This window comes from Corella eumyota, chromosome 7 (assembly GCF_963082875.1).
Source record: "Corella eumyota chromosome 7, kaCorEumy4.1, whole genome shotgun sequence".
NCBI classification, from domain to species: domain Eukaryota; kingdom Metazoa; phylum Chordata; class Ascidiacea; order Phlebobranchia; family Corellidae; genus Corella; species Corella eumyota.
The window spans coordinates 11,152,200-11,166,617 of NC_137496.1; the positions used below are offsets into that span (position 1 = coordinate 11,152,200).

The window sequence follows — 14,418 nt, forward strand, 5'->3', positions numbered from 1 at the left end:
AAGAAAACTAGTTGTGTGAAAAGCCCTTTATAGCGCCTTACTTAAGATGCGCTACCACATAGTAGCAGTGAGGATCAAACCCGGGACCTCATGTAGTAAAGACAAATGTTTTGTACACTTCTACATGCTGCCGACTTAAACTAAAAAATTGGGTTGAGGTAACATTATTACTCTACGTTTATGCCTTAAAATCAGTCTTCCTACATCGAGGATAAATACAAACAAAAACGTTTGGCAGGTTACCATTAAAAATGGTCGTGCCTTTTCTGTGAACGTTCAGTTTTAAAATCGCTGTAAAAAATATTCAAAAAAAACGAATATTTTGACTTTCTTTATTAGTAAAACACTAAGATTGTGTCACTTTTCATCAGTAAAAACAATTATGCTAATAAATATTAAATTTACGCTATTTAAATTTGGAAATTATTGCTATAAAACTAATTAAAATAGAATAAAAAGGGTAATTTTGTGTTTCATATTTATAAATTAATAAAACAAATATGTTAAAACCTCAAAAACAAAATAAATATTTTTTTATAAAAAAATCCGAAGAATAATATACATTAATCTAACTAAAAGTAGGTCTGTTATAAAGCATAGAAACTTAAAATTTTCCATTAAGCAAGGCGCTAGGAAAGTGACGTCAAAACTAGTGCAGAGAGTTCGTTACCAAATAAGGTCATAAAATGCAGCTGGATCCAATTAAAGTGTTGCAATCTTTGCTAATTAGGCGAGGGACGTTTTCTCGAGAAATTCCGAGGTCCCGGGTGTTGCATCATAATCAGGAATTTCTAATGTTGCATCAGAAAGCGCTTCGTTAACGTACGTGGAATTTGCTTAGTCGTAATTTAGGACGTTAATTAATACAAAAGTTTAATTAAAAATTAAATAAACATTAAGATATTGTATCAAGTTATTAGTTTGTATTTTTAAATTAACATTTTATTAAATTGTTTAGAAGATTTAAGCAGATATATTTTGATTGACATTTTGGAAAGCGCTTTTTTCTGTGCGCGGCGCCGTTAACGTCACTGAACACGTGATGAGTCACGTGACTTAGTGTTTCGTAGCAAATTTGAATTGGGATCGGAATTCTAGTTCTTTCTAGATGGACTTTCGAAGTGAGTAGACGTGTTCTGTAGTGCTTTGTAGTTAAGTTTTTTGAACTTTGTCGTTTATAGCATAAAGTATGGCATATTATAAGCAGTTATTAATTAAATAAATTAGAAGTTTTAATAACTTTAGTAAACTAATATATAACTTGTAAAAAGTTTTATAATTTTTTTAAGAGAAGTTAGTGCAGTTGAACTTGCTCTTGTGAGACATCTTGTGGCCAAGTTTTTCCGAACACTTCCAGGTTTGTTACTATTATTTAATAGATAAAAATAAATAATTTTATTAACTTTCAAATAATTTTTAAAATAATATCAAACATAAAAATACTATTTAATTAAAAACTTATGAACATTATTAAACCTGTGTTGATGCGCAGGTACTTCCACAAAATAGTTAACAGAGGTATTTAAACTATCATAGCTGTATTTTTGGCATAAATTAAAAGATCTGGCACAAGAATTAAAAAATTGGCATAATTTAAATTGTTGGCACAAATAATCGAAAAAATTGTATATATTAATGATATTTGGCACAAAAATTGACATAATTTTAATTTTATTGGCACAAAGAAATAAAAAAATGACATATCATAAAAAAAAATTAATTAAGTAGGGTTTAGTGTCTATTACCTTTTTCTAAACAATATTTTCTATGTAGAAGAAAATGGATTATATTTGGATTATATAATTGGAGGAAAAAGATAATGGCTGGAATTGGAGGAATGGAAAATGGATGGAATCGTTACAAGTCTTCTTTGCAACTAGCAAAGGAGAAGTTTAAGTTTTAAAGAACTCGGGACTCTTAAGACAACTTTGAAAGGGATTGGATCATTTTACATACTCAAAAAAAAGTCTCAGGACCTTGTGTTTAATATTAATATCAGGTCTGTAGGGTTGTATGTTTTCACGTGCCTGATTTTTTATATGTACTGCATAAACAAGCGCTTTAAAATTCTCACGGGTTAAAAGTTTCACGTGTCTGCATTTTCTTTTTATTTTATGACTGGTTAAAAACTCATAATTTTGCGCTTTAAAAGTAGTATAGTTGACACAGTCCCAAGTGTGTTTAGGTTTCTGTGTGTTCATAATTTTATTAAACGGGACTGTTTAATGGGTTTTTAGATGTTTTGGCGCATGTAATATATAGTATCATAGAATAGGTTTTGTAAAACTAGGCCTATGTGTGTGTGTTATGTGTATTTTATGCAAAAGAACTCGAAAATAGTCTCAGGACCTCATTTCAACCTGACGAACTTCAAAAAATAGTCTCAGGACCTCATCAACTAAAGGTGGGCTATAGAGCTTCAGGTCTGTAGGGCTGTAGGTTTTCACGTGCCTATTTTTTTATATGTACTGCATAATTAAGCGCTTTTAAAATTTTTTCACGGGTTAAAAGTTTGTAGTATCACGTGTCTGCTTTTTATTTTATGACTGGTAAACAACTCATAATTTTGCGCTTTAAAAGTAGTATAGTTGACACAGTCCCAATTAAGTGTGTTTAGGTTTATGTGTGTAATCATAATTATATTAAACGGGACTGTTTAATGGTTTTTTAGATGTTTTGCGCAAGTAAAGTTTATATAAAATATTTAGAAAACTAGATTTTAGAAAACTAGGCCTATGTGTGGTTTATAATATTTATGTGTGTATATTTACTGTATTTTATTCGCCCTAAACCTAAGCGTGTGTGTGGGTTGAAACCCAACATAAATTATCTAATTTTGTGGGCGGAGCCCGATATAATGCAATATATAATTTCGTGGATGGAAATCCAAACTAAAAATTTATAAATTTCGTGGACGGAGTCCAAAATAACATACACAGTAAACACTAAATAAAACATGCAGAAAAAACACAAAAATTTTCAATTTCTCTCTTATTTTTTGCAGGCGTTTCTTATTTCCTTCTACTTTTAAACCTATTATTTATCTCCACAGGGGCCTTCAAACCGTTTATTTTATTTCCTTACAGGGGCATTAATAACCAAATTATATTTTTTTTCAGGGGCCTTTAAAAACTAAAACCAAACTAACCATTTTTTGCAGGCGTTTCTTTTTTTCTTCTACCTTTAAACCAATTTTTTACTTTCACAGGGGCCTTTTAACCGTTCACTTTATTTCTTTACAGGGGCATTACTAACCAAATTATAATTTTTTTTCAGGGGCCTTTAAAAACTAAAACCAAACTAACCATTTTTTACAGGCTTTTTTTCAGGTTAGATTACCAAAAACAAATTTAAACATTCTGTTTTTTATTTTTAGATTCTGGTTGAATATTTCGGAGAACTCGTCGATTTGTTTTTGGCCAATTTTAATTTGTTCTTTATTTTTAGAGTTCCTGTTAAAGAAAACTTCAATCTAACATTTTTTTATTTTTCCTGCAGGGTAGATTACCACAAACAAATACTAACTTTGTTCTCTTTTTTTAGGTTCTGGTTGACGAGCAAAAATGAAGTTGTATCATTTTTTATTGTTATTGTAAAACGTCACTAACACAAAACAAATAAATAACTATCTTAATCAAAACACTTAAACACAATCAAATATTTAAAACCACACCTTAAATATGTTTAAGCATTATTCTAATCTCTATTATTTTTATAGGTAAAAAAGCTGGATCGTACTTACTGTTTCGTCGAGGGGTCTATCAACTGTTTTTGCCAAAGGTCCAGCAATTTCATTCTGCCCTAGGTCCAGCCATTTTTTGCTGCGGGATCAGTAAGCTGCTTTTGTCAAGGGGCCAGTCATTCTTTGTTGCGGAGGGACCAGTTAGCTGTTTTCCCTGACAAGTTACCAGCTTTTCGTGATTCAATGTACAGATCAAAAATAAACTGTACAAACAGACAATTAATATGTAGAAGTTTAATTCATAAAAAGCTTCTATCAAAAACTGGACATTAGTGTTAAATTCCAGTAATATTTTGCATAATTTATGTATCATTTTGCAAGTTACATTTAAAGCTTTTTTATATATATATATATATATACATAAAAACATTATTTTTTATTGCAAAGTAGTTGTTTTACTGACCATGTTAATTGTATGTATTTCAGTATTTTGTGTACTCGTGTAATTTACTTTGTTACTTAAATTATTATACTGTGTTGCATGTTTATTTATTTTTTATTCTCGATTGTAATGTGTTTTTATATTTCTTATATATTCTGTTTTAGTTATATTATTTGTCCAATTTATCGTCACTTTGATTAAGTAATTCAATTCGTTAACCATTTTTCAATGTCATTTATAAGTGTTTTTACTCTTTGCCTCATATATTTTACATTGGTCTTTTTCTTTTTTGCAATGTCTAAATAAAAATATATAAACAGTGTTATTATTTATATACTTTAGTCTATTTCATTCTGTCATGTATACCATTTATAAATATCTCCCAAAATCATAAAAAATAACTTAAAAATTTGTCCATATTAACATGAAAAATAACTCAAAAACTTTGTCCCAATATCATGAAAATAACTTAAACTTTGTCCCAGTAACTTGAAAAATAACTTAAACTTTGTCCCAATATCATAGAAAACAATTTAAACTTTACCCCAATATTATGGAAAATGACTTAAACTTTGTCCCAATTAACATGAAAATAACTTCAACTTTGTCCCAATATCATGGAAAATAACTTAAACTTTGTCCCGATATCATGGAAAATAACTTAAACTTTGTCCCGATATCATGGAAAATAACTTGAACTTTGTCCCAATATCATGGAAAATAACTTAAACTTTGTCCCAATATCATAGAAAATAACTTAAACTTTACCCCAATATTATGGAAAATAACTTAAACTTTGTCCCGATATCATGGAAAATAACTTGAACTTTGTCCCAATATCATGGAAAATAACTTAAACTTTGTCCCAATATCATAGAAAATAACTTAAACTTTACCCCAATATTATGGAAAATAACTTAAACTTTGTCCCGATATCATGGAAAATAACTTAAACTTTGTCCAATTAACATAAAAATAACTTAAACTTTGTCCCAATAACTTAAACTTTGTCCCAATATCATGAAAATAACTTAAAATTTGTCCCAATATCATGAAAATAACTTAAACTTTGTCCCAATATTATGGAATATAACTTCAACTTTATCCCAATATCATGAAAATAACTTAAACTTTTTCCAAATAACATGAAAATAACTTAAAAACTTTGTGCAATTACCCAATTAACATGTAAAATAACCTAAAGTTGGTCCCAGGTATCATGAAAAAGAAGTTAAAACGATTCTTATTCATGCCAAATCATATACTAATTAAACTCAAGGCTGGGTCCCAAGTAAAAAAATAGATTTATTAGCGGGAAAATATATTTGTAAGGGTAAATGTTCAAGAAAATTAAACAATAATTAAAGCTCATATTTTTAAATTATAGAAGAGAGAAAATTAAGAGCCGCATAGTTAACTAGGTATAGTCTAAAAGTCTAAAGTGTAATAAAGGGTATATTGGGTAAAATGCAAGCAACAACGTTTTACATTTTCATTGTAGTTTTGTTAATGGATTATTTAAAAATGTTATATTTGAAAAGCTGTATACCCATTTTCGTTTATCCTCAACATTTAGTTTTTAGGAGGTTTATGTATAGGCCAGGGCCAGGGATATTTATATAATAAGGGTAAAATGGTGGGGGGCTTCAAGTCCTACAAAGGGCTTCAAGTCCTAATTTAATATACAGAATTTAAATGTTTGAACTATTTAAACAATAGGAAATAAGTTTTTAAATACAATGCCCTTATTCCCTATGACATCGTTACAACTTTAACCTTGTCCAAAATAAGATCAAATAATTAGCCAATCAAAATGCGCGTTGAGGTAATACGTCGGGAATGGGCGGGGCTTACGTTAAACATTATTAAAACTTTTTATTTAAATTTTATTGTTTGTTTTAATATTAAAAAAATATTTAGATACAGTTTAAGTAAAAAGAATTTAAATTATTGTTTTATTTCTAAATTTTTATTAATTGAGGATAAACAAAAACAGACCGTAAACTTGTAAAAAATTCTCGGGTAAACACTTTTTTACTGTGTTGGAATAGGTAAAAGTGTTTACTGATACTGGTTTGTAATTTGAATTGTTTTGATTTTGCAAGAATGTTTTGATCAGTTAAAAAAAGTTTAAAAAAACTGTTTACTACCGTTTTAGTTGTATTACTTGCAGCACTGTTGTTGTAAAGTTACTTTATCTTCTTTTTAGATTGTTTACAATAGGATTTATTGGAAGATATAATCGAAGTTAAGCAATAAAAAAGGTTTGTTAAAATTTGTTGAAAGCATTGTTCGGTTGTGGATGGTTTTTGAACACTCAAATTAGAAATGGATCTTGTTACTGAAGCAGGTAAATAATAAAGATTTATTAATCTATTCTTTGCTGTTTTTAAGATGAAGTGCTAGCGCTAAGAAGTAGGGCTTTAATTGTTAAAGGTCAATGTCAATGGCCAGTCTGGAAAGTAGGGCAGCGTGCACGCACGAGATTTTTTTCATTAAAAAAAATGCACGCCTGGAATTAGCGTTTTGCACGCCTGGTATCTTAAAAAAATGTGCACGTGCAGTACTGACGCCTAAAACACGCTAACATATATCACGCGTGCACGCCTAGACCGGAAATTTTGGTATGCGTGCACGCATTTTTTTACGCTTGCACGCACAAGATCTCGTCGAAAACTGCCCTACTTTCCAGACTGGCATGTAGCAGTTTAAAACTGTCAAAGTATCTTTATGCTAAGCAAAAATAATAGAATTGCTATATGTATAGACTGTAATGTCAGCATTTCCACATTAAGGACAAATATATAAATTATTTTTAAAAGTGGTTAAAAAAAGCAGTATTTTGGGTTTTTTAACTTTATAAATTTAACTTATTTTTACAGATGTAATTCAGCTTGCAAACAGTATATCTGTGAAATGTGAATTAAATGTTGTTGTTGAGAATATTCAGCAATGTTCAACTGATTATTTACTTGCTCTTTATCATGCAATAATGGGGGAACTACCTGTCGGTTAGTTAATGTTTTCTGCACTAAGATAAAATTATACTTTTGCTAAACTTTAATTTAATTGAAACATTATTTCGTTTACTAAAGTGTATTTTTATTTGGTGGCATTTCTTTTTCAACCCGGCAACATTGTGTAGTGGTCAAAACACTTGGGTTTACTACATCAGGTCTTTGGTTTGATCCCCACTGCCCTTATGCTGTAGCGACCTTAAGTAAGAATCTATAAACGGTATGAACTTCTGCTGAGCTAGCGGCTAATCTGTAGCTTATAATAATTGAGCAATTATATTCAATAATATTCCAAACTGACAAAGTCAACTTGAGACTGGTAACAAATGATACACCGTGTTTAGGTCGTGAAGTTACACCTTCCCACATCGAGGATAAAGATATATAAAAAATTAATTGAGATATTTTACTTTTGATTTTGTTCTAATAGTATATTTAAAAAAATTATTTTTAACCCAGGTATTTTAGAAGATTGTTTATCAGAAGACGCCAAACATCATAACGTGAAGTGTGTTGTGGGCACTTTAGCTGACGATTATTTACACGTTGATCTCTCCCACATTTCAGCTAAAAGCTTTGTTTCGTTTGAACCAAACACCATGTATAACTTACTTGAGATATTGGATGGGTTGTTGGACTTTATGTTAGAACATTTGAGCTCAAGCAATGCTGATAGTGGAGGTAAGGTCCTATTTTATCAACTAATAAATAATTGTTAAGTTAGATCGTTCTATGGTGTGTATTTAATTGTGCAATTTTTTAGCAAAGTTCTATGTTTGACCTGCAGCATGGCAACAATGTAGTGGTAAAAACATTTAGCTTAACTACATAAGTGAGGTTCTGGGTTCAATTCCCACTGCTTCCATGCTATAGTGCCTTCGAGTAAGGCGCTATAAACAGTATAACCTCCTGTCAAACTAATGCTTAATCAGCAGTATAATTATCAGGCAATTATAATCTATAATATTCCAAACTGTCAAAAAGCAACTCAAGACTGGATCGGGGTAACAAGTGTTACTCTCTACGTTCAGGTGTGAAGTCGACCTTCTCACATTAGGGATAAATATATTTAGAGTTAAAGTATATGTGTGTTACTAAACTTGATGTGAATAAAAACTTTGTGTTAAGATGAGGGCGATGTTGATTCTGACCAAATGAGCGATCGAAATAAATTTGGATTCTGCAGCACGATAAGGAAGGAGGGTAGTGACAGGTTTGTGACCAAATTATAAGTTTATGTTAAATATTTAATAGATTTAATGTTGTTATTTTCAAAAGGGGTAAATCTTGAAGTTTTACAAAGTTTAAGTTTTATGTCACTTCACACACACCAAATTTTTAATTACACACAGTTAGTTTACACACACTAAAAGTTTACAAACCAAACTTACACACATCAAATTTTGTTTTTAAATAAAATAAAATTTTGTTTTAATAAAAAATTTTAAATAAAAACAGCAACCAGAATGAATCAACATGCACTGAAGACTTAATTGAACTCAACAACTCCCAACAAATCGAACCTCATGAGGAGTTCGTTCCATTACCCAAGTCACAATCAATCGACAGCTCTCTTCAACTAACTGACGAAGATCCAAGGTTGGAGACTTTATCGGAGCACACTATTGAGGATACCCACGACAACACACTGACAGATTACACCTTCGATAAAACTAAGTCTTTATTGCGACAAGCTGAGGAGATTGAAACTGTTCCAAAACAGACTTTGTACGATTCGCTTCGGTCTTCCATCAACCAAAATAAGCAGAGGAAGAACCTGGATCTTCATCCACAGGAAGAGCAAAACAATCTTCATCAAAATAAGAATATTCTGGATGATCTACACTCAGAGTCTACAGAGTTAAAAGCAACTTATAGAGTTCCAGATAAGCCTTCGAGTTTAACTCAAGTTGAGCTTGACTCGGATCAGAAGTTTTCCGGAATAAGTTTGAGTGATGTTTCGAGCTCAAATTTAGACTCAGTAAAGACTCCATCGGTTGTCATAGAAACCAGACAACAACCTGAATCTGAAAAAGTAAAAATCTTGAGTTTTTTAAGTAAAAAAATGTTTATTTTTTTCAACCATTTTTTTGATTTTTCAGGATACCCAGACAACATCAGGAGGGGAGGGAGTGGATGAAACAGATGGAATACCAAGACCAGACATCGACCAATCAACAACTGACCCTGAATCAACTCTACATTCTGAAGATCATTTTGATCAATATGAAGAAAGGTAAAACTAATATCTTTAGTAGATAGCCTGCTCTACAGTTTGGATTTTGATTGTCATAAAATGGTCTTAACTTGCAAGTAATATTTGCCTGTGATAATTCATCATTGCACCCTAACTGACTGTTTTAATAATATTGTAGGCCTATATATTTGACATACATACATGTATGGCCGGCAGCGTGGTGTAGTGGTAGGAACACTTGCTACACCACCATGAAGTCGTGGGTTCAATCCTCATTGATCTCATGCTGTAGCGTTGAGCAAGGCGCTATAGCAAGGCGCTATAAACAGTATGAACTCCTGCTGAGCCAGCACTTAATCAACAGCATAATTATCAGGCAATTATAATCTATAATATTCCAAACTGCCATAGGCAACTCAAGACTGGGTCGGAGTAACTGATGTTATTCTATGTTAAAGTCGCGCATTCGACTTTCCCACATCGAGGATTAAGATATATACAAAAAAAAATACTTCCATTATATACTTCATTGCTTCGAATAAAAACTGATTTTCATTAAACTATTTAATATTAGCAGCACAATCTGCATTGTAAAACTAACTGTGTGTATTTATGTAATTTTACTTTTATTTATTATCTATGTTTTTAAATGTCTCTAAACAATTTATTTTCTTAGAATGCCCAGAACCCAAGTTAAAGATTGGGAGAAGTTGTTGAACAACCTCCAGCAAACTGTGGAGGAGTCAAAGAGGATCAGGGAGCAATATTTTACCTCATCCCAGGAAGCAGCAAGGTTGGTGTTCAACAAATTTTAAGTTTTTAAATCAATTAGTCAAATACTACTCTTGTTCTTAGGTTTATATTAGATTTAATTAGTTACCTAGGTCAATTAAGGGCTGTAGGTTATCTTAAAAAGCTTGATCATTAGTACTCATTAGTTGTTTTAGATCTAGATTTACAGATATAAATACTTGGTATTTTGCTCTTATAGTGTACTTCTGGTAATCCTATAGGTAATAACAACATAATTTTGTTTTATAAAGTGGTGGGGTAACGGAAGAGGAAAGCATTGGATCAACTTTACATTCAACAACAGGTTTACCTTTAATATAAGTTTTACAAATTGAACTTATTATTACCAGCATACTTATTTGTAGTTTTCGTTAAGCAAAGTTGTTGTTTCAAATTTATTATTACCAGCATTATTAACACAACTTTCTGCTAAGTAAGGTTTGTTTCATATTTAAAGGCAATAAAGTTTTTAACTGCTTGATTTAATTTAGAAGCTGATTCGACGATGACTCCATCCAGAAGAAGGCGGAGAAATGTGAGATTTGAGGACACTGTATCTACCAAGACTGCAAAAGAATTACAAGAATTTAAACAAGTTCTTCAAAAAGAAAAACAACTTCAAAACTTAAAAAATCAGGTTTTTACAACATTTCAAGTATGATTTAATTTCTAACATTTGTTAGAACTGCTGTCTATTTTATTACTAGTCAATAGCCCGCCCCACAATCGGCATTTTAAATGTCATAATATGGTCACAACTCCTGACTAATATTTGCTAGCGAAAATTTACCTGCACACCACATACGACAGTTTTATTTATTTTATAGGACTGCCTATTAATTGGACATATGTATATAAATATATCAAATACTAAGGCCCATTATACAGCTTTAGTTTTGTAATAAATCTTTTTTTAAATTTTACTTTTTTAAGGTTTTATCGAACAGTTATCGTGATCATCTGCAAGAAGTTGAAGAGAATGAAATGAGGAAGATTGCTCCATTGAGGAGGAGAGTGGAGAAAAGTGAGAAACAAATAAAAAAGAAACCAACAGGAGGAAAACGAGGAAAAAGCAATCTTGCTCAAGCTGCAAGATGGAGAAGTTGGCAAGCTCCAGTTGGTGAGTTTCAAAATTTTTTTTTTATTTTTAAATTTGGTTAATTTTTATTATCCATTGGTTATTCATAGCGACTGGCCATGTATCTATTCTACAGAAGCATCTTGCAACAATATCAATTTATAATGAAATTTATTAAATATTTAACTTGACCCGCAGCATTGTGTAGTGGTCAGAACACTTGGCTTTACTACATGAGGTCCTAGGTTCGATCCTCACTACCCTCATGCTATAGCACTCTTAAGTAAGGTTAATAAACGATATAAAGTCCTACTGAGCCAATAGTCAATCAGGAGACAACAAGTTTGCGACAAACAATAAAAAAAATCACCCAAAGGGCAGGTCATAAAATGGTCGCTTAACTGGCTTATCAAAAAACTGAGAATAACTTTTTGTTATTTATTCATTAAGTTCACCAAAAGCCCCGCTCGGGTCCAGTCCAGCACAGGATTCGAGGAAACATTGAGATCGGGGAGCACGACTTGTTACCGCTTCTCATCCAAGAATTTCCCGGTCTCGAGTTATCCTCAACAGCAATCAATAACGCTTGGAAGAAACAGTTTAGACAAATTGAGGTTTTGACTTCTAATGCTGCAAACCATAGAAGACTGAAGAAAAATAGCGACAAACAGGTTAGTTTAGTTTAAAATGATTTAAATTTCAACAAGTTACTATTAATGAAATTTTGTAAATTTATATGTGGCATTATCTTACTCTGATAACTAAGAAAAATGTAACATTATAAAAATGTCTAGTAGGTTTTAAAATCTTGTAGAAGGCAACATAGGTACTTGCTTTAATTCAGTAAAAGGTAACTTAAAAGTGTGTTTAGTGGATTTAGAAATCAAGCAATGGGTTGCAATAGGGACCTGTTTTAAATTAAAAGCCATTTAAAACCTGTTTTTTTACCCTAACAATAGTTTAATTAACAAAAAAGAATTTAATAAAAGTTCCAACTATATTGGTTTTTGTAATTCTATGATAGACCTTTACTTAAAATCATGTATATATATGTTGTTTTAATTATTTATATGTTTTTTGTGTACAGTAACCACTATTTAACAAACCAAGAGCTATATTTAAATTAATTAATTTGTAAATATTGTTCTTACAGTTACAAGAGTCCCACCACAAACACCAACTTCTAACAGAGATAATGAGAAGAGATCACGAACACACACAGAGGGTTAGAGAGGCTCGAGAGAGGTCAAACAGTAAGAGGGATGCAAACAAGGTGTACAAGGATAAGAAACAGCAGACTGCGAGGGTGAGGAGGTATTATCGGGATTACCAACTCCAGATGCGGTCAAGGATGCTGAAGAGGAGGACTAAGGAGGAGAATGTAAGAATTTTAATTTTGTTTATTTGGGATTTTATGCTTTTAAGGTTGATTTAACCTAATATTTGGTGTAACTTAAAAATATATTTATTTATTTATGATAAGCTTGTTTTTTTTTATTTTTAAATGATTTTTAATTTATTTTTTGTAAATTGGACAAATTCAGTTTTTTAAATTTTGACCATTTTTTAAAAACACAATTCACTTTAATTAATTCAAATTCAATTTATTTAGACCAGGGGACCTATTCTACAGTCAGGATTTTGATTGTCATTATATTTTTAATTGATATAAATAAAATGATTGCAACTCTCAACTAATATTTGCCCACAATAATTTACCCATGCACCACAAACAAAAATTTAATTTTTTTGTAGGCCTATTAACTGCACTTATGTATATATATTTTACCAAGCTTTATTATATATTAATTTATATTTTTAGTATGTTTAAAACATTAAATTTTAATTCTATAAACTTTAAATTTTCAGTTGTTCAAGAACTTGTTCGAGGAAGGTTTAAATATCCAGAAGTCTCGACTTCAAGAGCTGCGACGATATGCACGCGACAAACGTGTTGAACAACAGTCACGACAACGCAACGAGATCGCGTCACTCGAGAATTATTATAAAGATCAATTCTCAATCTTGGCGGAAACACTGGAAAATGAAAAGAACGATCTCAATATAAGAGATAAAGCTCAAACTAAGGTGAATTATGGTTTTTATGATTTAAATTAATCTTGAATTTGGTCTAAAATTGAAGTAGTTTTTTTGGTTCGATCACTTTTGTTAAACTTTTGACTGGCAGTTGTCAGAACACTTGTCTTCACCACATGAGGTCTTAGGTTCTAACCCTACTACCCTCATGCCCTTAGGTGAATATAAACTCCTATCTAGCCAATACTAAATCAGCAACTTTTAATTATCAGGCAATTATATTCAAAAATGTCCTAAACTGTCAAAGACAACATGAGACTGGGTCAGGGTAACAGTTGTTACTCTATGTTTAGATTCCGCATTCGACCTTTCCACATCCAGGATAAATATAAGAAATAAATTTAAATTAATTTAAAAACCACGATTATGACATCCTAGTTGTTGCGGAAGATGAGGACTGGATTGAGGACAAAGATGGAGCAAGAGATCGAGAAGTTGCAGGAGCAAATATGCCGAGATGACGATGATGTTTACTTTCGAGAGATCGAGGCGGATCGGATCAGAAGACAACTCCAACTTGCTACTTATCACTCAAAGTTTAATAACTCAGTCTCTACTTGAGTTTTACTCAAGACAAAAATCACTCTAGTTTTAAGTAGAGTTTATTCTTTTGAGTTTTACTTAAAAGTTTTAAGTTTTACTTAAAATAAAAAAAATCAGTCACAAAAAAACACGAAAACCAATCCTTGGGCCTTGTGACCAAATTAATTTTTTAGATTTTATATGTATTTGGTTGTTTTAGTGCTAAAAAAAGTATTTTATTGCTAAGCTAGTATTGCTTTTAAAGATATTTTATAACTTGTTTTATGAGGTTTTCTATAGTACTGTTATCTTCAATTAGTAATTTGTGCATTAGATATCATTAAAATACAATTTTGAATAAAAATATTAAAATATTTTAATTGCTATAAATCGTTCGCTTAGCCCAACATATTTATTAGAAAACATATTTTTAGGTAAGTCTTTTTGTAAATTTTTTTTATTTAACTGTTTTTAGTTTCTATAATTTTAGATTAAGACAGTTTAGCTGATTAATTTAGCATTGTTATTATTTTACCTACTCCCACATAAAACTCTTCAATGGAAGGTAATAGGAAATTGAATCTGTGAGTA

General features: G+C 31.0%; 1 protein-coding gene across 2 annotated transcripts; it reads left to right on the forward strand.

The window, feature by feature from the left end:
- The first annotated feature begins 6,335 nt into the window (after positions 1 to 6,335).
- LOC145760040 (centrosomal protein of 95 kDa-like) lies at positions 6,336 to 14,111 on the forward strand. Of its 2 annotated transcripts, none has more exons than XM_082573902.1 (14): positions 6,336 to 6,474; positions 7,007 to 7,135; positions 7,601 to 7,822; positions 8,270 to 8,354; positions 8,600 to 9,176; positions 9,244 to 9,377; positions 10,015 to 10,131; positions 10,382 to 10,434; positions 10,622 to 10,767; positions 11,064 to 11,250; positions 11,659 to 11,879; positions 12,362 to 12,589; positions 13,078 to 13,296; positions 13,684 to 14,111. In XM_082573902.1, exons 1-14 carry the CDS (start codon positions 6,453 to 6,455, stop codon positions 13,864 to 13,866), a joined length of 2,523 nt encoding a protein of 840 aa, XP_082430028.1. In that variant the 5' UTR covers positions 6,336 to 6,452; the 3' UTR covers positions 13,867 to 14,111. The 2 variants fall into 2 exon arrangements, with proteins under 2 accessions (XP_082430028.1, XP_082430029.1); XM_082573903.1 differs by having other exon boundaries at positions 10,625 to 10,767.
- The last annotated feature ends 307 nt before the right edge of the window (positions 14,112 to 14,418 follow it).

Excerpts from the sequence above, each read along its gene's own strand:
- LOC145760040 (XM_082573902.1), top strand. The coding sequence starts at position 6,453 with ATGGATCTTGTTACTGAAGCAG. Across the intron at positions 7,823-8,269 it reads AAGCAATGCTGATAGTGGAG|ATGAGGGCGATGTTGATTCT; the intron begins GTAAGGTCCTAT and ends CTTTGTGTTAAG. Across the intron at positions 12,590-13,077 it reads GGAGGACTAAGGAGGAGAAT|TTGTTCAAGAACTTGTTCGA; the intron begins GTAAGAATTTTA and ends TTAAATTTTCAG.